This window comes from Bufo bufo, chromosome 1, assembly GCF_905171765.1.
Source record: "Bufo bufo chromosome 1, aBufBuf1.1, whole genome shotgun sequence".
In the NCBI taxonomy this organism is placed as follows: domain Eukaryota; kingdom Metazoa; phylum Chordata; class Amphibia; order Anura; family Bufonidae; genus Bufo; species Bufo bufo.
Window position 1 is genome coordinate 314,117,285 of NC_053389.1, and position 24,993 is coordinate 314,142,277.

Below are 24,993 nucleotides of genomic sequence, written 5' to 3' on the forward strand. Positions count from 1 at the left end.
GCTAAGGCTATAAAAACTTGTAAACTCAGATTGTTAGCTTAAACTTTAAACATGACTATGGGATTCTACTAGGGAAATCATGTTTTACAATAAATGCCCCTTCCTGGATCCTCCCACTGCCCTATCTTCAGCAGAAGATCAGCACACAAAGGAGAAGGCAGCAGCAGCACCATTTTTGAACTGGTAAAGTTCCTATTCCTGATGTTTATGCCTGCTGCTACTATCCAGCCACTTGATAAAAAAATTAAATAAAACTTTGTTGTTTTCATTGTGTTTCTTTTGCTTAAACGGTTCAATACAGTAGACTGTTGGCTTCCTAGCCAGTAGTTCTGTGGTAATGACATGTATGTTGCTTTTCTTTCCTTCAAGGAATGTATAAAATACATTTGCATATTAAATACAGAGGAGTCGGAGGTACCAAAAACTGAGGAGTCGGAGTCGGAGCATTTATCTACCGACTCCACAGCCCTGGTCACGACTAGTATCAACTAGCGTGGGCGAGGCTAAGCTCTGTTCACTTGAATGGTGTCGGACCCCCGCCGATCAGATGCTGATGATCTATCCAGAGGATAGATCATCAGTTAAAACAAAGTGCAGAACCCCTTTAAGTATATATTCCTATTCAGGGGTTGACTGCTGGACTGCCATGTGTGATTTTCCAGTTGTGGTAAAACTGCAAATCCCAACATGCTTTGAAGGTTTGTGGATTTCTGAGCATACTGGGACTTTAGTTTCACAACAGTTGACGATTTTACAGGTTGGGGACCATTGTAAATGTTTAAAGGTATATGCCCTTACAATGGTCCCCACTGGGCTATTTTACAATACCGAGGAGATGATCGTTTGTGACTATTGTGACTGTGTAATGTTTCAGTTTTGCACTTAAAGGCTATAGACACCTTTGGGGTCATTTTTTATTAAAGCATTGTACTCATTTTGAGCTAAAATTCTTTTTTTTTTCAATTGGTCTTTATTAAAAATGTTGAGCCCCTTTCTCTGTACAGCCTTGGCATTCTCTAGTAGCATGCTCTGTGTTTTTATTGTGTTTCCTTAGGCAGCTCCTTATCTCTGATCTCTGACCTTGTAAACACTCATTCATTATAGCTTAATTCTTCTCTTACTGATAAGAGTGCAGCTTAAATAGGTGTTTTTCAGCAATTAGTAATTTAGAGATAAGGGTTATTAGGACCCTTGCAGACGAGCATGTCCGGTTAAGGTCCGGATGCGTTGCGGCAAACCCGCGCGAGTAGGTACCCAATTGCAGTCAGTTTTGACTGCGATTGCGTTCCGTTCAGTTTTTATCCCGCGGGTGCAATGTGTTTTGCACGCGCGTGATAAAAAACTGAATGTGGTTCCCAGACCCGAACTTCTTCACAGAAGTTCAGGTTTGGGTTCGGTGTTGTGTAGATTGTATTATTTTTCCTTATAACATGGTTATAAGGGAAAATAATAGCATTCTGAATACAGAATATATAGTACAATAGGGCTGGAGGGGTTAAAAAAAATAAAAAATAATTTAACTCACTTTAATCCACTTGTTCGCGCAGCGGCCTTTCTCTTCTGTCTTCTTCTTTGAGGAATAGGACCCTTGATGACGTCAGTGCGCTCATCACATGGTCCATCACACGATCTTTTACCATGGTGATGGATCATGTGACAGACCATGTGATGAGCGCAGTGACGTCATCAAAGGTCCGATTCCTCACAGATGAAAACAGAAGAGATGCCGGCTGCGCGAACAAGTGGATTAAGGTGAGTTAAATAATTTTTTTTTTTTTTTTAACCCCTCCAGCCCTATTGTACTATGCATTCTGTATTAAGAATGCTATTATTTTCCCTTATAACCATGTTATAAGGGAAAATAATAATGATCGGGTCCCCATCCCGATCGTCTCCTAGCAACCGTGCGTGAAAATTGCACCGCATCCGCACTTGCTTGCGGATGCTTGCGATTTTCACGCAGCCCCATTCACTTCTATGGGGCCTGCGTTGCGTGAAAAATGCAGAATATAGAACATACTGCGATTTCACGCAACGCACAAGTGATGCGTGAAAATCACCGCTCATGTGCACAGCCCCATAGAAATGAATGGGTCCGGATTCAGTGCGGGTGCAATGCGTTCACGTCACGCATTGCACCCGCGCGGAAAACTCGCTCGTGTGAAAGGGGCCTTAGATGACAGGCACAAAGTGAAAGTAAAAGTATGATTATCACAGCTAGACAAACAGTTCTCCCTTTATGACAAAGCTGCTGAATATTTTTAATAAAGACCAATTGGAAAAATTATTTTAAGCCCAAAAGGAGTAGAATGCAATCATAAAAAAAAATAAAAAAAATTTTTACCCCGAAGGTGTACATAGCCTTTAAATGTATAAATTCTGTCAGGAATGCCTTTACCTGGATTGTCAGACCAGCTTCACTCCTAAAGGTGCTTGATGATTACCATGATAGCACAACCCCTTTAACTACATATTGGGAAGTCAGCCATTAGAAATATTAAAGGATTTTCATATATGTCAGTGCCATCTGGGTGATCCAGTCTTACATGTGCTATTCTCACCAGGTTAAAGAAGAGCGACCATGGAATATTTCACTCTAAAGCAAGTCTGCAGAAGCTCAGTGCCAAGGTATAAAGAATATTAAGATCCTGGAATAGTTTCCTGGCAGGAGACAAGAGTTTAATATATCTGGTTTACTTGTTACAGCGTTCAGCCGATGATTATTCTAAAGACCTGAGTAAAGTACATGACAAATTAAAGCCAGGATTAGTGCCAGCAGCCTAGAAACCCTCAGTAGACAGCCAGATACCGCCGTCTTCAGGTGCTAAAGACTAATGATATGAAGCACCCGCCTATGTATATTCGTCATTTAATCTGGTTTTCTTATGATGACCTGTGCACTTAGGTCATTTGGACATGATCAGCATAAGCCACCATCCTCTGGATGTAAACAGTGGCTGTTTACATTCACTGACTGCAAGTAGAGATTGTGTAAAGAATTTAAATTCAATGTGAAAATTGCAGAACTTTTCATTATATAGTGAATAAGAATTAATTGTTAAAAATCAATCAAGTTATTGAAACTTATCACTGCCCATCAGGAAGACTACACTGGGGCAATGACTGGCACTGCTGCGTTGGAGGTTTGGGGTTTCAAAGGCTTATCCAAGAAAATTGAATATATCAGACCTAAAATGACTTAAAAAAAGTTATACTCTCCCCTATACTATACTCTCTTCTCTGTGTACTGGTTTGGTTCTCCTGTTTACTTACACGCTGTTTGTAACCGCTGTAACAGATTACTGGCCTCCGTGGACTACCACCGAGGAAAGTGATTGGCTGCAGCAGTGATGTTCCGTACGCCTGCATATCACTGTGCGCATGACAGTGTTGGTGACTTGCACAGTGACGTAGGCCGCTGAGGACAGTTATTGGCTGCAGCGGTCACATGCTGCATCCCGCTATGTCACCACTGATGTAAACAAACAGTGTCAGGAGAAGCGGACCAGCACCACAGAGAACCGTGCTGGAGAAAGGGGTGAGAATAACTTGTTTTTATTAATTTAGTTATGTTATGGCTTGTCTGACTATGAGCACTGCAGCCTTCTCTGTGCTGATCAAGCACAACCCCGTACATTGTATAGTGGCTGCACTTGGTATCACCCTCAGCCGATATACAATGTACAGCGCTGTGCTTGATGAGCATAGAGAAGGCCACAACACTCATAAGAGCGCTAGTGCCTTCTCAAACAGCTGATTGTTAGGGGGTCCTGGGTGTCGGACCCCCACCGATCAGATACTGATGACTCATCCTAAGGATAGGTCATCAGTATCAAAATCCCGGAAAACCCCTTTAAAGAGGTTCTCTGGGAATTAAGAAAATGATAATACTTAAAGAGGACCTTTCATGAGAAAAAAGAGTCAGAACTTCTTACATTACCATAACGGCTGCTGCCACAGATGTCAGTACACCTTTTTTTTTTTTTCAAATGGACCCTCCGTTCGCCCGCTTTTCTCCACGCTGTTCGGTCGTCTCATATGCAAATGAGGCGACTAAGTTATAGTAGGTTTTGTGTGGACTAGTAGGATGGCGGCCATTTCATTTTTCCTAATGATTGCAGACAAAACGAGCCATTTTAACTAATGAAAGGTATTTGGTAATATATTTATAATGAAGTAGTATTTAAGTATTTTCATTTTCTTAATTCCCGGAAAACCCCTTTAAGCTATACCAGGGGCACCATTTGCATGGAGTCTGCACCTTCTCCCCATGCTTGTGTGATTTTTCTCTAGATATACTCTGATTTCCTTCCTCACTCCAAACCATACAGCCCATACCCCCCGCTAATACTGGAACACACAACTCATTGGTTGGTGGCCGTCATTGATACTGTATCCTTCTCCTGTTCAGGTGAATGAGAGCTGCAATACCATTCATATCCACTATACAATGAACGGAACGCTGTGGCTACTTCATCCAGTTGATCGGTGGTGGTGCTATGAGTCTAACCCCCACTGATCTGGTATTGATGACCTAGCCTAAGGCTAGGTCTTCAGTATTAAAGTCATGTAATACTCTTTTAAATGTCAAGTTCCTTACGCATCTTGAGGGAAATTTATGCTTGCTAAAGAATGTTTTTGTTTTTTCATGCCACTTTAGTAGTTGTATGTACCCTATTAGCGTTTTCTGTGTTAATAGAGACGAGTCTCTCATTCAAAACAATTTACTAGCCATAGTAGATGCATTCAGCACCTCTCTAACTGCAGGACTGGCAAGCACATATATTACGTGTATGGCCAGTTCATTTTTATAAGAACGGTATAATTTTACATTTCTCCTGTGGTGGCGCTGCAGGCAAATTTAACGCTTGTTGTCAGGTTCTTCCTGCACAAATTACAGCTGATGGCTGATGAAGTCATTATGTTATCATAAATGGGACTGTCTAGAACAGGCCACTTCCCTTATATTTTCACACTACTGGGACATATAACTGACTCTCCATGACTTGGACATTTTTAGTGTATCCGAAACGTAGTCCGTTTCCGCATTTCATATAATTTATTTCCACTTAGTTTTCAGCACAGTTGTCGGACTGCACACAGCAGTTGGCAGAGGCACGGAATGAATACCTTTTTGCCTTGACTGCTGCAAACGCCCATCTCGATCTTTACTACCAGTCTCACCTGCCAGACATCATGAAGGTTGGTCATTTGAAATATTTTCTTCTTTTTTTTTTTTCTTGAAATAAGTACGGTACTTTTAGGAAAACTATAGTTTACACATTTACATTATACATATATTACATTATAAATGTAATAAATTATGAGCTTTTTGGAGTCTGTTTTCTGGTCACATTTCTTTTGTTTTTGTTAGGTTTTCTTTTTTTTCCAGTTTTTCTGCTGTGGTTATATACTGTAGTGACTGGACATTGTGTTGTACAGAATGAGGTTTTTTAGCAGCCTGTTCACATGGACATGCTGCTTGTCTTCTGTTACATCCACATACAGTGATGTAATTGTGATAAAATACTACATAGTGTATTAATAGTTTTACAATTAGAATCCCCGCCAGATCTCAAACTTCAGCTGGTTTTACAATGTGTACCACCAGTCGATAATAAAAATGATGTGTAATAACTTTGTACAGTCTTTCTGTTGTTTTCTCATTTAATTGTGCCCCATAATTATCTTGTTATCTTTTTCTGGTTCAGGAAGACACCATGTTAGTTCTGATGTTTGTACTATGTTTGTAACTTGGTCACCAAGGGGTTTGCTACATTTCTAGAGTAACCATAACTGTGTGATCCACTATTTTATTATTGATCGCCTGTTATACTGTCCTCATACACGTTAGCACGGTGTGTAATCTGACATGTAGCTAAACCTTCTGTCTTCTGAGAAAAAGAGACTGTTCAGCTTTAACGTTCTCTTTATTGCTAGTAGATTGACAGGAAAGGTGAAACTACAGAATAAAACCGTAGTATTTAGAGCATAAATATCCATGGAACATGGCATAAGACACAGAATAATCTGCTATACACGCAGTACATGAGGTAATACAATAGTAATAAGCTATCAGATACAAGTAACATGCATAAACTGTGGTAAATGCTTAAAAACAGGCTGAATAACAGAAGAATAGGGCAGAAAACCCATAATGCATAGGAAAAACAGGCTGGATGAGATACATGAACTCATCAGTAGATGGTGCTGTTACCAGACAATGTAATGCAAATGAATTACTACACAGTTAAATGCAATGTCAACTGATAAACACACAGAAACAACTGGATCTGAATCTGGGGACAGAACACCTATCCTTAGGAAAGGCCACCAATATCTGATTGACGGATATTCAATAACTGCATCCCCGCAAACCAGCTGTTTCAGAGCTCTGGTGCCAGAAATACACAGCTCTTTCCCATGTGTAGTGGATGGAACTGCAGTAACAAGGTCCATCCTGTGCACAATGTGTAGTTCTGGTGCTGACTTCCAGTGCCCAAGTTACTATGAAGCAGCTGATCGTCGGGAAGCGGGGAATCAGACCTGTGCTTGCTATTACAGCTCAATCTCCTTTCACTTGAATGAATTGTACAAATATAATGAATTGGGGGAGATTTACCAAAACTGGTGTAAAGGAAAACTGGCTTAGTTGCCCACAGCAACCAGTGAGATGCCACCTTTCATTTTTAAGAGCTCTTTTGGAAAATGAAAGGTGGAATCTGATTGGCTGCAATGGGCAACTAAGCCAGTTTTTAGTAAAGGGGTTATCTCATGACTAATGTAAAAAAAGACATCATATAGTACATGACAGTCTCTTTTTAATAAAGCTAGAACCAGCCCTGTACCTCACATGGATCCAGAGATCTCCCCATTCATTCTTCTAGATTTATATCAAGCTGACAGCTCAAGGGGAGTGTCTTTTCTGCTACAGCTCAGGGGGCGTGTCCATGCCCTGCCTATCACAGCTCAGGGGGCAGTTGAAGGATGAAACTGAGCATGTGCGGCCATCTCAGCGAGCAGGACAAAGAAAGAAGAAAAAAAAAAAGTAACAGGTGGCGCCATACAGATACATTTTATTAGATAACTCAGTGGCTATGCTAAATTTTTTAATACATGCAGTTAAAAAAGAATTCAGATCCAAGTGCTGGTTTGAAAACTGTAGAATATTTTTCATGGGACAAACCCTTTAACACCAGTTTGATAAATCACTCGAGCCCCACACCCTAATCAAACAGCTGATAAGCTGTTTTTTCTAACCCCTTCAAGGGGTTGTCCTATTATAAGAACTTGTACCCAGTTTACAGGATAGGGATAAATGACTGATTGGCACGTCCGACAGCTTGGGCCCCCACTAATCATTAGAACAGGGGCCTGTGTTCCACCATTTGACCAGTGCTTGTATTCGGCTATCACCAGCAGTCCCATAGAGTTGAATGGAGTGACAGACATACATGCTTGTCTTTCGCTCCAGTCAGCAGCACTTATCCCCTGTCCTGAATAGGGGATAGGCTATTGTAATGGAAAACCCCCTTTAAAGGGAGTCTGTCAGGCCCTTTGTGGCTCCTAAACAATAACAGTGCTGGGTAGGGGTTAGAAGAGAGACTTATCATTGAACAGCTATAATCAATTATACTAATGAGGTTGCAGTTTCCCCAAGGACAGTCCGAAGCGCCACAAGTGCTCCAGCTCTCTGCTTCTTGGCCTTGATTGATGGATTCACCATTCGGTTACATTACTGTTATTGGTACTGAAAGCCTGGCCCTGTGCATGGTACTATCCATGGTGTTAGCAACTGCCTCACCGACATGCTGTCCATTTACCACAGCATGGAGGCAGGAGTACCGCTCATGCACAGCCATATGTGGACTTGTTTGTTGCCACTATTTTGGTGTACATATAGTGTATTGAAAATAATTTCAGAATAGTTTTTTTGGGGAAAAGAGAAAAAAAAATTGTGTTTCGTTTTTCGAGCATCCGCTATACAGTGGACGTGATGTGATAACTTTATTCTGTGGGTCAGTACCATTACAGTGATACCAAATAAATTGTCTAAGGCACACCTGTGCAATATTCATGCTGTCTAATCAGCACCTTGATATGCCACACCTGTGAGGTGGGATGGATTATCTCGGCAAAGGAGAAGTGCTCACTAACACAGATTTAGACAGATTTGTGAACAATATTTGAGAGTAATGGGTCTTTTGTGTATGTAGGAAATGTTTCATTTCTTTGAGTTCAGCTTATGCAAAATGGGAGCAAAACCGAAAGTGTTGCGTTTATATTTTTGCTCATTGTATGTAGATTTACATAATGTCATTGTGTAATACTTTTGTGGGGGCCCTGACAATAAAATCTTTTGGTATTACTCCAGATGGGCCCCTTGACCCAAAGCAGCCTCTCCCCCTGCTTCCCCATTCAAGTAGCCCTAGGATACTTAAAGAAAACAGGGGCGCATGAGAAATGGCACAATTTAGTACAGTATTTAAGGAAAAAAACACAATAATCATATTTTTTAAAGAAACACACACAAAAACCTTTTATTTATTATAAAATGGTCTTGAATTTCTGTGGCTCTGGCCCTTGAAGGGAGGCGGAGGCTCCATCTTCACTTTCACCTGGGATTTTTCCATTGGAGTAGGTTGAGTGTCGGACCTCAGGCAGATTCTGGAGGTTGGAGAGGGTCACACACAGCTCTCACATTGTATGGAAGAGAAAGAAAATAAAGATCAGCAAAACAATTACCAAACAAGAGAAAAGTGGCCAAACTTACCCGATCTGGTCCTGTGCTGCTCATCAGACTACCCCTAATGGTGAGACTGAGGCTGGGGTCAGTGCATCATCTCAATATATACCCCATTATGACATCACAAGTAGGTGAGTCATCTGCCAGGATTCTAATGATGACATCACAAGCAGTCTCAACATGACAGCAGCCATATTGAATGTAATACCATACAGACTACAGACAATGAGCTAACACTTCTTCATTCTGGCTGATTACTTTGTAAAATCACTTCAGAGAATTCCCAAATGCACCAATTTCCCAAAACTTTGCAAATTTTGGACACTGCCTATAAAACAGTAAATACAGTATTTACATATGTGTTCAGATAGTATAAGGGAAGATCTGCACGGCGAATAAGTCGCGCAACCAGTGACATAACTACAATTGACTGTGCCCCACAGCAAATTTTTGAACGCCCCCCCCCCCCCCACCCCAGAAACTTCTTTGCAACCCCCAAACTATACGCAACCCCCACTCCTGTGGCTAGTCAGGACTGAGCTCTCAGACAAGGCCTGGTAGCCACTCCGTCCGTTTCCTACAATCACTGTATATAAAGTAATTGTATAATACTGTTGAGGGAACCCTGACAATAAAATCTTTTAGACTTCCTCCTGAGGGTGCACGTTGTGGGTCTGGGCCCTAAAACGGCCGCTTCCCCTGCTTCCCATATAGCTACGCCCCTGTTTTTATCCGAATTTTAAATTTTTCTTATTTTTGTATCCATTTTTATGTTTTCTTGGTAATAAAAATATATATATATTTTTACAAATACGCATCTGACTACTCTATTCAACACAAGATAACCGAGTGCCCTCCAACCCATATATTCTCATTTCTTTGTTAATTTGATAGTGGGTGTGTCGGGGAGAGTGCACCTATACCATAATTCTAGGTTGGTAGAGCCACTGTAACCTAGTTAGATTTGTCTTATAATGAATCTTGTCTGTAGATATTGCTGTTACTTACTTGTTATGGTGTCCAGTGGCAGTGGTCACACATGCTCTTGTACATGGGCAGCAGAAGCATTCTTGATTTTGTGAATAAGAAGCAGCACACTAAAAGTACCTTTATCTCACTAGCACTGGACACATTGGCTGCTCTGAGAGGGAAACAAAAGAACACCAGAGGGCGCCATAACAATAATATGTAACAGTAAAATCTTGACCTTGGACCATTGGGGGAGATTTATCAAAGCTGGTGCAAAGGAAAAGTGGCTTAGTTGTCCAGAGTAACCAATTAGATTCCACCTTTGTAAAATTAACCCCTTTTACCACTAAGACGTACACGTGCATCATGGTGGGGGGTTTATTGGTTATGCTATTATTAGGAATCAAATCTTGATTTGTCGGGGGATATGGCTTGGTACCTCAGTAAGATGTCTGCACATTTTCTTTTTTACCAACTCTTTTCTTTAAAAATGCCACGTAAGTGCGTGTAACATTGTGAAACAATGACATGACTGCACAGGAAACACCCATGACTCCTTATATTATATGAATGCGGCTAGATTTTAGATTGTGCGCTAAAGGAGGTCCATCCTGCGCACTTTACTGCGTCTGATATTACAAGCATTCTATATAATACCTATTGACTTCCAGCTTGAGCATACTGGAGCTGACCCAAAAGCTTAATAGGGTTTTCTGAGTCTTATATACTGATGACGTATCCTCTGGATAGGTCACCGGTATCTGATCAATGGGGGTCCGCTACCTGGGACTCCCGCCAATCAGCTGTTTGTGAAGGCTCCGGCGCTCCTGTGAGCACCACTGCCTTCTCTGTGCTCATCAAGAACAGCGCTGTACATTGTATAAAGGCTGTGCTTGGTATCACAGCACCTATCTCTAAAACGAAGCCTAACACGAGGCTGGAAAAGTTGTGGCCAGCAGTCTCGGAATCCCCATAGAAATGAATGGGAGCACACTGCGCTTGCGCGGCCACTGCTCCCATTAATTTCGATGTGGATGACGGAAATGAATGGAGGGCGGCCACACATGCACGGTGCACCCTCCGGGACTTTGCCGGTTTTTCGAGATAGGTGCAGGTCCCACCTCTGGGATCCGTACCTATCAGACAATGGGTGCAGATCCCAGAGAGGTGCTGCCTGCTGGGAAACACCTAGTGAAGGCCCCAGGCCTAACTGCACTGACATTGGCACCCAGTGATTTCATTTGTGGGGTGCCGATGGGAGACAAAGGGAGTCTGCACCATCTGTAACCGCTTACATGCTGCAGATGCTATTCCCGGGCATGTAAGGGGTTAAACAGCCCAGATCAGCTCTCCTATTGGTCCGGGTCATTAAAATAGGAGCGCAGATGTTATGGTACAGTGACCGCTGTAAAAAGAGTATTGGTGGTCACTAAGGGGTTAACTGGTCCAGCTCCATTTTTATAATTATATATTACGATTATCATAAATATATCTTACATGAATTACTTAGTTATCATTTTCCTGCTCATGGGAGGGATTTATCACAGTGACCACAGTTCAGATTGTTGTTTTTAAAAGGACCTCTAAAATGAGTACTGGAATCTGACTGGTTGCTGTGGGCAACTCCTCCACTTTGCCTTTCAAGCAGTTTTGTTAAATCGTTCCCAATAATTCTAGCTTTTTTTGGGATTATTATTAATTTCAGTTTGTTAAACTTTCCAGCTCTTTTTGTTATAACACCGCCCTATTGGCTCACAGAGAAGAACATACGCTATAAGGCCTCTTTCACACGGGCGTCCCGGATTTGCTCCGGATGTGTTGCGTGTGCATTGTGGGAAACCTGCGCGAGTAGGCACGCAATTTCAGTCAGTTTTGACTGCGATTGCGTTCTGATGTTAAGTTTTTCCCACACGAGTGCAATGCGTTTTGCATGCGCGTGAGAAAAAACTGACTGTGGTACCCAGACCTGAACCCGGACTTCTTCACTGAAGTTCGGGTTTGGGTTAGGTGTTCTATTCATTTTATTATTTTCCCTTATAATAAGGTTATAAAGGAAAATAATAGCATTCTTAATACAGAATGCTTACTAAAATGTGGACTGAGGGGTTAAAAACAAAAAAAAAATTTACTCCCCTTATTCGCGCTGCCGACATCGTCTTTCTTTTTTCTTCTTTCAGGACCTGCCAAAGGACCTTTGATGATGGAATCGCGCTCACCACGTGGGATGCTTGCAATTTTCACGCAGACCCATTCATTTCTATGGGGACTGCGTTGCGTGAATATAGAACATGCTGCGATTTTCGGTGGGGAGTTTTTACTTGTGCTACCAAAAAGATATTTTTATGGAATGAAATGTCAGTCACTGGTTTTCCATTCTGGAAAAATCTGCAACCAGTATTGGGGGTTAATATTGGAGGCACCATACCAGTACTCCATACAGTACATCGTAATCTCACTTCTGACATACTGGACGGCTCTTCTAGTAGACTTCTGAGTATTGATACAAGTCCGGTATTCAATAATCCAATCCATATGCCAAAAATGGAAAGTCTTGTCTTGCAGCTGAAGGACCAGTAACACTGTGTGCGATACAGCTAGTTTTATATTGATCATAGGAAAGGTGAAATGTCCGATGACATATTTTCTTACTCACAACCTCTTCACTTCCAGTAATGGCATTTTAGCCTTTATTGCTTCCTGTACATGTTTATTGCTGTATTATTATGTATCCTTTAGTCAATTGCATTTATGTGTGTTTTGTAGTATAGGTATGTTTATAGTGAGGGGCAGACATAGAAGAGTGGGGCCTCAAAGCAAAAATCTAAATGGGGATTATGTCCACCACATCTCGTTTACACCAGGACACACACACAGGGAATTTCTCAAGCCCTGCACTCCAGAATTCTGGCTTCAAAAAGTCTTAAATAGGCTTATCTTCTCAAAAACTTTTACATTTTTACACCACTCACTCCAGTGGGGAGGTGGACATGGTTAGCCCATTGAACTGATTTAAGGTAGACTTTAACTGACTTTTTAAAGTCCCACATTTATCGCAGTCTTACTCCAGAAACTAGGTAGCGTAAAAATGGAGTAACATTTCAAAGGAGAATTTATCAACCAACATGGGACATTTGATAAATACGGTGCAAATTACTGCAACACAGACTCTTGCAAAACTGACTAAAAATTCCCCTCCTGATATATCTTTTTTATGGCCTTTAAAGGGTTTCTACCACCAGAAATATGTAGCTGACTGATATAGCGATGCGCTAATGTCAGCACTACAAGTATGTTTCTGACATTTGTCCCTGCAGCCGTTTTTGTAAAATAACCACTTTTATAATATGCTAATGAGCCTCTAGGTGCTATGTGGGCGTAAAATCAGCACCTAGAGGCTCCGTCCACTCATGCTTTATCCCGCCCAGGTCCCCTGTTCTGCCCGCCCCGCTCCTCATAATTGATGGCACGGTACGCAGCATCGCTGACGAAATCCCGCGCTGCGCCGTTCACTTCTGTATTCGGCGCAGGCGCAGTGAGTGAAGGCCGCTCTCCTGATGCCGGCTTCCTCACTGTGACGTAGTCAGCGCAGGCACAGTGAGGAATCCAGCACCAGGAGCGCATCATTCACTCACTGCGCCGAATACAGAAGTGAACGGCACAGGCGCGGGATTTCAGCAGCGATGCGGCGTACCGTGCCATCAATCAAGAGGAGCGGGGTGGGCAGAACAGAGGACCTGGGTGGGATAAAGGGTGAGTAGACGGAGACTCTAGGTGCTGATTTTACACCCACATAGCACCTAGAGGCTCATTAGCATATTATAAAAGTGCTTATTTTAACGGCTGCAGGGAGAAAGGTAAAAAACATACTGTTATGTAGTGCTGACATTAGCGCATCGCTGTCAGTCAGCTACATAACAGTATTTCTGGTGGTAGAAACCCTTTAGGCAGGTCCCTTCTCTTGTTTGCCAACACAGATTTTCGGGTGCCCTGTGCAGGGTCTTACTGCCAGTGGGGAAGGGAAATGTGAGCAGCAGCCTCCTTCAGGGGTACCTAGTTCAGAGAGTAGCTTTAATGCAGAATATGTGCAGACACCTTGCCCCAACCATAAAATGCAATGAGATCATACTCTCTGTGATCGACATGCAAGAATAGCAAATGGACTTCTTCCTTTGTAACATCTAATTTGCTGACAGTGAGGTACCTGTCATATAGCCCCCTCCCTCATGTCATGTACCTAGTGGATCATGAAGCATGGCTATCATGACCACAGTCCCTTGATGCCATTTTTAGTGTTACTTTCCTTGTAAGGTTGCAGGGGATCCCTTAGCTTACAGAGCCCCTGTTCACCTGTACAGGTTGTACCTATGGCATAGCTACCATTGATCTGGGCCGGGGTTATATTATTACGTTACTGCTACAATTGGTACCACTAGTTATGGTGCCATCAGTCTGGTTGTGCAGCTATGTTGGAGGAGGACATGTATCACTGCAAAACTAGGTATACTCACCAATTAGGGAAGGTGGGTGACAGGAGCTGCAATGGTGGCCAAAGGGTTTATCACCAAACTTTCCCTTAGACAGATACAGCTAAGAAGCAACTGAACAGTAAGTTGACCAGCAAGCACAAATCACAGAATTATATGATGATATTTTGTTTAACGTGGTATGTAAAATGAACAGTCATTTTGGCCATCTGATGTCATGCTGTCATCATCTGGAAAGAAGTCGGCTGAGTCTGACAGTTTTGGTTGATAGCTGGACAAGAGATTTTTTGTTCTTAAGAAAAATCTTTTCTCCATGAATGACCTCACTTTAAAAGAACTCTCCCAGGAATATTGTACGTCCTTTGAACATGTATGGACATTTTGAACGATGGTCTATTTGGACAAAAATGTGTGTGGCCGTGTTGGCTAGCCAATCATTGGTTCATCGGTCGTTGAACCATCAAGCTACCTTTAGTCAGCAATATGTTCTGCAGCTGACACTGTCTTATATTAATCATGTTGAGGTTCTTAACCTCTTCTTTCTGAGATGGAGTATAGCTTGCCTGCTCTCCATTGCAAAACATGGGGCAAGAATGACCCTCTGGGAAATGTCTGAAGGACTTTTGCCACCGTTTGAATTGTATGTTGAGGGAGGTGAACAGATTTGTAGACATTACTAGGATTTATCTTGACTGTGCCTGTATATCTTCTGTACCTTTGTTATATATTTATACAGTAGCATCAGTAACACTGAGAGAAGCATGTAGATCCTATCAATCAGACTTCCACCTTGCGTTGTAACTTTACTTGATAACTACTGATCTAAAATCCATAATACAAAACTATTTTTCTTGGCAAAAGTCTTGTTTGTTCATGTGGTTGGTTGAGTAATCATGAAATGTGAAGTTCCCTCTTACTGGCTGACAGTGTGTTTGTCTACACTAGTGAAAAAATAAGAGATTGGCGCCACACAGTGTTGAATTTGTGGTACTGCAGTAAAAATAATATTTTTTGATTACTACATAAATAGCAAATAAATATTCAACATCTGGTTTATGTACCTCTATAATTTATACACACCTCCTTTATCCCTTCTCTACTATTAGTAGACATGAGTATGTGTTTGTAAAAGTAGAATGATTCATTCTTTCTGTGCCTAATAATGTATTTATCTGTAGGTATTGGATGGGGATCTTTATGAGCGCTTGCGAGATTATCTTTCGCTGATCAATAAGACTGAACTCAGTACCTGCAGATCCACTCAAGAACGGTTCCGTGACACCCTGGAGGCATCTCTTCAGGTAACAGCTGCTGGTTTGTTCCTTAGAACCTGATGGTTTTTGTTTCTTTTGTATTGTTGCCTATTTTTGCCATGAGAATTGGTTGGGGAATTTTAGAATAATCAAATGAAGTTAACATGAAACATTGCATATTCAGATAAAGCAGACTTGAGTTTGTCAGTGCAGCAGAGTTCGGTTTTTTAATAGTCACAATATTCTGGGATATCAAAATGTGGTTTTCCTAAGGAAAAAGTATTTTTGTGTGTGCAGCTAGAAAGGTCTGTGTCATGCAGTAGCCTCCATAATAAAATATCCTGCTATTACATCATTTCCACAATCCTCTTCAATCCCTTATTATGGCACCTTGCAATTCACACTGGTAGAGAAACATTTAAGGAGACATTGTCCACTAGATATTCTAAAACCTTGTCTTCTTACATAACTATATTGGTGCTACTGTAGAGCCTGGTCTGGATGTTTATACTATATCTTGTGGTCTACCAGAACTTAAGACCGCATATTATAGTAACCGCCATAAAATGATCAAAATGATTGTTATTGGACGTCTATGGTGAGAAGTAGGTGATCATGGTCCCTGCAGAGCTTGGCTATGGTTGGGCAGGATCCACCAGGAGACTCTTGCTCTACATAAGAGTCCTATCCATGCCTATCCACCTCTAAGTCTCCAGAAGCTACTCCTTCTCCCAGCAGCCAGTAGGTGAGGCCAAGCAGCTTGCAGAAAGCAAGAAGATCAGAGCAGTCGTCAGAAGACAGGATCGAGATGGCTCCATACTGTAAAGTTTCAGTTACAAAATGTCATATGTGCAGCATGAGGAAGGGGACTACAAATGATTGTAGACTATGGTTACTGGGGAAGACCGCATGCTATAGTATAGAAAACCAGTTAATGGGCTCAATAATAGGTAAAGCCCTGTTTTAGCCACTTTGACATCTGCGCTTTGTATTCCGGATTTGAGATCTTCCGGTTTTCAAAACCAGATCAAAACACTTCCATTTTGTCCCCATGCGTTGTCAATGGGGACAAAACAGATCAGGATGCATTCCATTCTGGTTTGTTCCGTTTTGTGACTGCAAGCTATGGTTTTGTGTCCGGTCTATCCAGCACTAAAAACAATGGTGCCAGATCCGTTTGTTTTCGGATTTACATTGTTTTTAGTGCCGGATCCGATTTGTTCAGTTTCGATTTAATACAACCGCATCCTGATGTATTAAATAGAGCAGAAGCATTTTGCTCCAGTTTTGGGATCCTCTGCCGGATCTCAAAACCGGAATACAAAACGCAGATGTAAAAGTAGCCTTACAAGGTCATGCAAGTCGCTGCTTAGGTACTGCTGAGATATGAAGAGGACTTATTTTATACTATAATGCCATAAGCCTCAGCTTCCTGCAATAAAGTGAACATTTTCCTACCCTCCCTAGATCACATTCTCACTGGGGACATAATAAAGTGTTTATCACCTGCCGGTAATTATATCTGTTCCACATGAATTCTCTTGAATGTACAACCTCATCAACTGCAATCTTTTCAGTGATATGTCAGGGACATGGCGCAGAAGTCAGACCCTCAGCATCCGTCTTGCCATCTGATCCAGGATGTTTTATGGCAGCCTGTGATTGCTTAGTGTGCAGGGAGCGGAGAATTCATTGCTATTTATCATGGTATATTAGGCTCTTGCTGTTGACCGTATATTGGCTCTGGTTTATGAAGATGTAGGCTGCAGATCTTTTACAGACAAGCCTGTGCATGTCCCATCCTCTCTGTGTCCTCCAGGTTTCCCGGCAGCAGAACTTACAACTGTTCCTGAAAGATACCAGTGTTTTTTCCCAAACACCCATTCAGAAATTCCAGCCCGCAGGGGCGGACAAGGTATGTGCTTGTTTTAGCAGGATTGTGAAGGGTTAAACTGACTTTTTAATGGCTTTTCCTAAGCTTTTGTTAGCTTCCCTTGTTGCTGATTCTATTGCTGTCCTCCTTCATTATTCAGCAGTGCTTGCCACCTGCTTCCTATGTGATGAGCAGAGCTGGCATCTCCGAGGTATTGCCTACGGATACATATTTATTTCCCCTGAAGTTAACATCTTGCAGTACAATTTTATGCGATTTTTTTATTTATTTTTTACAATATAATAATGGGTTTATCCCCTTAGTGACCAGCCTCTTTTGGGCCTTACTGACCAAGCGTTTTTCATCCTTTTTTCAGCGTGGTGTTCCAAGAGCTATAACTTTAATTTTTTTTCGTCTATATAGCTTTATGAGGGCTTGTTTTTTGCAGGACAAGTTGTAGTTTTTAATGGCGCCATTTTGGGGTACACATAACTTTCTGATTAACTTTTATTAACTTTTTCTGGGAGGGAGATGGGAAAAACAGCAATACTGCCACTCTATTACTGCTTGTTATTAAGTTTTTTTTGTGTTTTTTTTTTTTTTTACAGCGTTCACCATAGAGGATAATTTATGTGATGTTTATGTAGTCTGGGTTGTTACAGACATGGCAATACCAAACATATGGGGGAGATTTTTTTTTGCTATTTTTTTTTTTTTTCATTGAAAAGCATATTTGCAATGAAAAAAAAAAGTGTATTTTTTTTTTTGCACCACTTAATAGTCCCACAAGGGGACTATAACAGACAGCTTTTTGATTGATTTTAAAATGCAATGCATTATCCCTATAGTGCAGTGATGGCGAACCTATGGCACGGGTGCCAGAGGCGGCACTCAGAGCCCTCTCTGTGGGCACCCACACCCTGGAAAACGTCTATGTTGTACCAATATGCCTTACACTTCTCCTGCCAGTCATTAGCGCAGGGCGCACCATGAACAGCACAGGCAGCGCAGTGAATGTAGGCAGGCTATTGTAGATAAAGGATAAAGTACATGGAAGATATTCTATATTGGACTGTAGTATTCAAGGTAAATTGCCATGTTGGCACTTTGCGATAAATAAGTGGGTTTATGTTGCAGTTTGGACACTCGGTCTGTAAAAGGTTCGCCATCACTGCTATAGTGCATTGCATTTTAACGTCAGTGCCATTCTAACATTGACCAGCAGGCTGTGCCAGCGAGGCGCACCCTGCTTGAAATTACTCAAGGCGGGTCTGGGGCCTACACGAGACCCCAGCCAGTCTTCACACACATCGGCAGCCCGCGATCACATTTGCGGGGTGCCGATGGGAGACAGCTGATGAGTGTTAAACAGCCCGGATTGGCACTCCTGCCGGTCTGGACTGTTAGAGCAGGGCCGCGGCTCATATGTGAGAACTGGGCCCCCGCTCCTCGGGGGACCTGTGCAGCCCTTAGTCTGGGCCGCCGTAAAAAATCGGCGGCCCAGCCTAGGGCCCCTTAGTGACCGCCGTAAAAAGGCGTATGGGTGGACACTAAGGGGTTAATAAATGTACCATGGCAATGTGTGGTTATTTTTCATATACATTAGTATTGTAATAGAACATATTAAGCCTCATGCACACGACTATGGTGGAGATGTATCAAACTGGTGTAAAGCAGAACTGGCTTAGTTGCCCATAGCAACCAATCAGATTCGACCTTTAAATTTTTCAGAGCTCCTTTGGAAAATGAAAGGTAGAATCTGATTGGTTGCTATGGGCAACTAAGCCGGTTCTACCTTACACCAGTTTGATAAATCTCCTCCAATGTTTTTAGTCTGCATCCCTATCAGCATTTTTTTGCGGATTAGATGCGGACCCATTCATTTCAATGGAACCACAAATGATGTGGAGACCACACCATGTGCTGTCTGCATCTGTACATCCGTTCCACGACACTGGGAAAAAAATACGGGATGCACACGGCCTGTATCAATGTTTTTCAGATCCGCAATTTGTGAACTGCAAAATGCATACGGTCATGTGCATGAGACCTTAACGTGATGTGGTCAGCCCTGTGTGACAGTCATGTATAACATTTAGTATAGAGGACAAACTGGGATGTTGGCCATGGCACCATGGTTAAGCATTAAGTCTCATGCACACGGCCATGTTTGTATTTTGGTCCGCAAACACCGGATCTCCAAAATATGGATTCTGTATCTTTTCACTCCCATCAATAGAAAGGATTATTCTTATCTGGAATGCAGACAAGAATAGGATCTTCTCTATAATTTGCGGAATGGCCACATGGATCCATAGTAAAAACAGTTGTGAGCATGGCCTGTAGAAATGAATTGGTCAACGTGTAATCCACAAAAAATGGTGATAGTGCCTGGATGAAAAATACGGTTGAGTGCTTGAAGTCTTACCAGTAAAATCATAGCTGGGCTGTGATTGCTTGCCATTTATTAAGGGACTTGCAACTATTTCAACAGGCGGGTGGTTTTGCACCGTGTTGGGCGGAGCAGGGGCATGTTGGGGACTCCCTGCCCTTGCAAATATACTCCCATTTATACCTGAAAACAGGCGTAAATGTTGTGAAAACTACTCCCATTGACTTCAATGGGTCCGTGGTCTGCATTTTGCAGACATATTCTCTCTTTTTGCAAAACAGACATACAGATATGGAAAGCACATAGGTGTTCCTTGTGCTTTCTACATCTGCATGTCTGTTGCACATAAAGAACATTTCCTATACTTGGCTGCAAAATGCGGACTACGGACCCATTGAGGTCAGTGGGGAACATTTACTAAGACCAGCTTTTTACGCCAGTCTTAGATTCCCCTGTGCGCTGCTTTAAGATTCCTGTAATTTATGACGAGACGTGCACCTGTGCTTCCAGGTGTAAATGTTAGTAAATTTGCCGGGGCACTAGTCCTGGCCTCGTCACGCCCACAGTCCGCCTCTGTCCTGCCCAACTGGTGGATATGACGTAAAACCAGCCGTGCAGGTTAAAAAAAGAGAATTTGTGACTATTTTGCACCTAAAATAGTCGAAGTCCCTTAGTAAATGTGCCCCAGTGGGTCTGCAAAAAATGTGGATGCAACACAGACCATATCCATATCTTGCGGATCCACAGTTTTCAGACGGCAAAATTACATACGGTAAAAAAAAAAAAAAAAAACATTTAGATGAATGGAACAAATTTTTGCGCCCATTCTGCTGCATGTGAATATAGCCTTTGAATTCTTTACTTCTGAATGTCACATGAGCAGGCCATCCAGTAAAGGTCTTCCTGCACTGCTGTGACGTCATGGGCTTGCCTGCTCATGCAGTGTTTTGTCATGGTGGACTTGTCATCATCTAGGAGTGTAACAGCGATGCTGCTGCATTGGAACATTTATTAATTTAGAATTTGGGGGGAATACTACTCCTTGCCAGAAAGGAAAGAAGAAAACACCAGGTGCTTCCTACAGTTGAAAAAAATAACTCCGAACCACAGCGATCAGTGTTTTTTTGTATGAACCCACATGATATCATCAAAGCTTATGGATGACAGGCTGTTCCATCAGAATCCATCTGCCTTTAGCAGGCGGTCTGTAGTACTAAAATATAATATCTCATCGAGGTACACAACCAGCTCAGGATACTTCTACAAGCCTCGTGACAGTTTTTTTGTGAGATTTTTGCAGCTAAAAATTATTTTGTAACTTAGTGTCTAAGGCTGAAAAACAAGACATTCACCCATTCCGTTCAGCCTACAGTGTTGATTCAGAGGAAGAAAATACTTTAATGAGGTTTAAGCCAATTTTCCTCATTTTAGGGGGGAAAATCCTTCCCGACTCCAAATCTGGCAATTTGAACTCTTTGGATCAATGACCAACTTGTAATATTATTTCATTCCAGAAATACATCCAGGCCCTTCTTGAACTTTTTTTTTGTGAACTCACCATCACCACCTCCTCAGGGAGAGAGTTCCATAGTCTCACTGCTCTTACCGTAAAGAATCCACTTCTATGTTTGTGTACAAACCTTCTTTCCTCCAGATGTAGATGTTTTGGTGGCAAGCCCATGGATTTCTACAAGACCTATTGTAGAAAGACCTATTCAGATGCGCAAATGCTGTGGATTTAAACTCTTCACTGCAGGGCCATTTCCATGCAGATTTTCTTCTACAACATGAGTTTTTGAGGAATCTCATCCACATTGCTGCCATTCTGCAATTTTGTAGCAGAAAATCCACAGTGTATCCACCCCAAGGAACTTTAAGGGAGAGTTTTTTTTGGTTGTTTTTTTTTGTAGGTTTTGAGACAGATTTTCCTTCAGGTTTTTCAGCCAAACCCAGAAGTGGGCTGGATCTACTTCTGGCTTTAGCTGAAGAACCTGAAGAGGAATCTGCTTCTAAATACTCTCTGTGACCCTACCCTAAGTACGCTTGTAATTACCGCCTACACACGGTGTAGTGTTATATCAAGACACCCAGTGGTTAAAATATAAAGTGCAAGCCTTGAAAAAAGATGTAAGAAAGTAGTAAGGTTAGACTTTATATATAGCTTTATTCTATATCTCTCTTGATAAGTGGAAAAATTAAAGCAAATTTACTTTACTTATTAAAATTATCCTAATAATGCAAGATAATGTAGTAAAATATGTGATAATCATTATTTATAATATGATTTTTGATCAGCAACTAAGGATAACAATATAATTACATTTAAAGGGAATCTGTCACCCCAATTTTGGACTATTTTTTTTAAAAAGTAATACATAAGTAGTCATCCAGATAAGGAGCCCAGATCACAATTTTTTATTTTTCTACTGCCCCCTGTTCCACCACTGTCAGCACTCAGAGCTGCATTGAAATACATTGTCAGGACTGCTGTGCTTGCGCGCATGAGTCCTCTCCATTATGCTAGAACAGCACAGCAATCCAGACTGTTTATTTTAGAGAAGTTTTGAGCGCTGAAAGCGGGGGAACCGGGGAGCAGTAAGAAAATAAATTATAGTGATCCCCATTCCTTATCTGCAGTACTACTCATGTATTCCTGTAGATAATAGTCCTAAATTACAGAGATACTATATTGAATACTCTATATCTGGGAACTTATTTAATAATTTGAATGTGATTTATTTTTTTTTACTTTGTCTCACAGACCCGTAAGTTAGTGACACTTGTTAAAGTGCCAGATGAAATGAATGTCTTGGATAAGGAGGCACGTAGATGGACAAGTAGATCTGCACGAGATTACAAGCTGAAGACACATGCGGAAAGGGTTAGTAGAAACCACCAATCAGCTGTTCTACCTTAGCTCCACCGCCAGATATTGACTGATTACTGCAGCGCTGCTTCCATCAAAGTGACTAGGAGCAGTGCTGCAGCAACCCGCTCCGTCCAGACATAGCTCTTCTTCTGAAGCTATCGAAGGGTGGGTTCACACTAGCGTTATGGAGTCCGTTATGGCTTTCCGTTATAACAGGGTTATAACGGAACATAACGGAATCCATAGGATGGAATGCAAAACGGAAGCCTTTAAGAGGCATTCCGTTTTGCTCCGTCCTAGTAGAAGTCTATGGGAAAGCATAATTGATCCGTCTGGGTCCCGTTATGCAAGACGGAAAACAAAGTCCTGTCGACAGGACTTTGTTTTCCGTCTTGCATAACAGGAACCAGACGGATCCGTTTTGATTCCCATAGACTTCTATTAGGACGGAGGCGTCCGTTTTGCATTCCGTCATAATGCAAGTCTATGGGCAGCAAAATGGATCCGCCCTTCCGTCTTATGGATTCCGTTATGTTCTGTTATAACCCTAGTGTGAACCCACCCTAACACTGCTGATTAGCGGGGGTGTGGTGTTTTGGACTTCCACTGATCAGACATTGATGGCATATCCTGAGCATAGTCAAATTCTGGACAACCCCTTTAAAGGGGCTATCCCAGCAAAAATTATTTATCACCTATCCACAGCATTGGTTATAAGTAATGGATCATGTGGGGTCTGACCACTGGGACCCATGTCGGTCCCCTGCACCATTCATTTCTATGACAGCACTATCTAAGTGAATGGAGCCGTAGACCGACATGCACTCTACTGTTCTATAAAGAAAAGGGACATGGGGAACCCTCATTCTTGGGTTTGTGGGGTTTCCCCAGCAGTCCGACCCTTATGATGCGATGTTGTGGATAGATAATCATTATTGTGGATAACTACTTTAATTTGTGACATCTTTGTATTAATTCAGGAGGGTGCATCATGGTGGCCATGGGGTACTGTTCCTTTTGGGTTATGTGGCTCCTGGGTGTCTTCACTAGACTCTCGTTCCCCACCTTGCCTTGTGTTGTGCTGCCCATTGGCTACAGCCAATCTCTTCTGGGTCACATGACATTTGGGAACATGTCACCACTGAGGCCAGTCATTGGCTGCAGCTGCATGTGACTCTGTGCAGAAAGATTACAGGTGGGGACTGGAAGTCCAGTGAAAACAGTCCGGGAGCCATGGAGTAGCAGAGAGCAGTGTAGCTCTCTTCACAGTTCCCACTGGAGGAAACCCTTAAAAATGAATCCTGAACAACCCCTATAATACAAAATTATGAGATGTCTTTTGTAGATTTACTTGTATCTCCTATAACTTATGAGGCGATTGGACACTGAAGTAGGGGCCTGGTTGTGGTTGATGCTCCCTCTGCTCCAGGGTGCGGCCACAGTATGGCTGAAAACTGCATTGATGTATGATTTTACCTCAAATTGACTCAGTTGTCCTATAGATAATGTCGCTACTGTTTAGCCGCAAAACCATCCATCTATTAACAATTAGTTTGAAAAAGAAGACGATTTGTGGTATTTATGCGATTGTCTAATATTAGGGATGAGCGAACCCAAACTGCAAAGTTCGGGTTCGTACCGAACCTTGCAAGTTTGGGTCCCCTAACCTGGACTTTTTCACTGAAGTTCGGTGTTTGGGTGATTTCTTTTAATTACTTTATTATTTTCTGTTATAACATGGTTATATTGGAAAATAAGGTGATTCTTAAGACGGAGAGCAAAAGGGAAACCTTTAGAGGCTGAGCTGTATCCCGGGTCTGCAGAGCTATGAGATATGGAGGAGGCTGGCAGCTCCCTGCAACATCACCGGTCAGCCTCTCCCATGCCCCATCTGTCAGCCCAGGTCCTCTGCCCTTCAATGCGGCACCTCTTCTGTCTGTGGCTGCTCTCCTGCCCCCAGCCCTGGGGAGCCTCTGCCACCCAGACAGGTGAGTGCAGCACTTTCTACTTTCTATGGAGTTCTGAATGAGTGTAACAGTCTGTCATGCTGGCACCTGCAATATGCCACCCAGTGAGACAAGTTTGCCCAATTCCCTCCAGCAGCAAAAAGTTGCTTTTACGCCCAAAATAAAAAGTGATGGTTCTCCCAGGACTATGTAGAGGCACTGCAGCTCTTTGCCCATGGAGTGCATGCTGGCAATTCTGGGCCATATATTCCCTCAGTTCACTAACCACCTAGCACCTCATCACTTAGGGCAACTCATGCAGCATAGGAATATTCTAATTTAAGAAACTGCCCAAAATACAAAAATGTACAATGACCTCTGAGAGGTGTAACAGCTGCAGGAGCAGATCATCTGTTACATCCCATTGATGATGCCTAAGGAAGTACTGCAGTAAGTGGAGT

General features: G+C 42.2%; 1 protein-coding gene across 3 annotated transcripts in view; it reads left to right on the plus strand.

Annotated features, from left to right (window-relative positions):
• The window catches only part of FCHSD1 (FCH and double SH3 domains 1), a 149,246-nt gene that overhangs the window by 65,261 nt on the left and 58,992 nt on the right, over window positions 1–24,993 (plus strand). For all 3 annotated transcript variants that reach the window (XM_040441139.1, XM_040441146.1, XM_040441151.1), the window contains exons 7-11: window positions 2,565–2,628; window positions 5,074–5,202; window positions 15,378–15,500; window positions 17,272–17,367; window positions 22,479–22,598. In XM_040441139.1, the coding sequence (XP_040297073.1) occupies window positions 2,565–2,628; window positions 5,074–5,202; window positions 15,378–15,500; window positions 17,272–17,367; window positions 22,479–22,598 (532 nt within the window). The remainder of the gene's footprint in view (window positions 1–2,564; window positions 2,629–5,073; window positions 5,203–15,377; window positions 15,501–17,271; window positions 17,368–22,478; window positions 22,599–24,993) is intronic.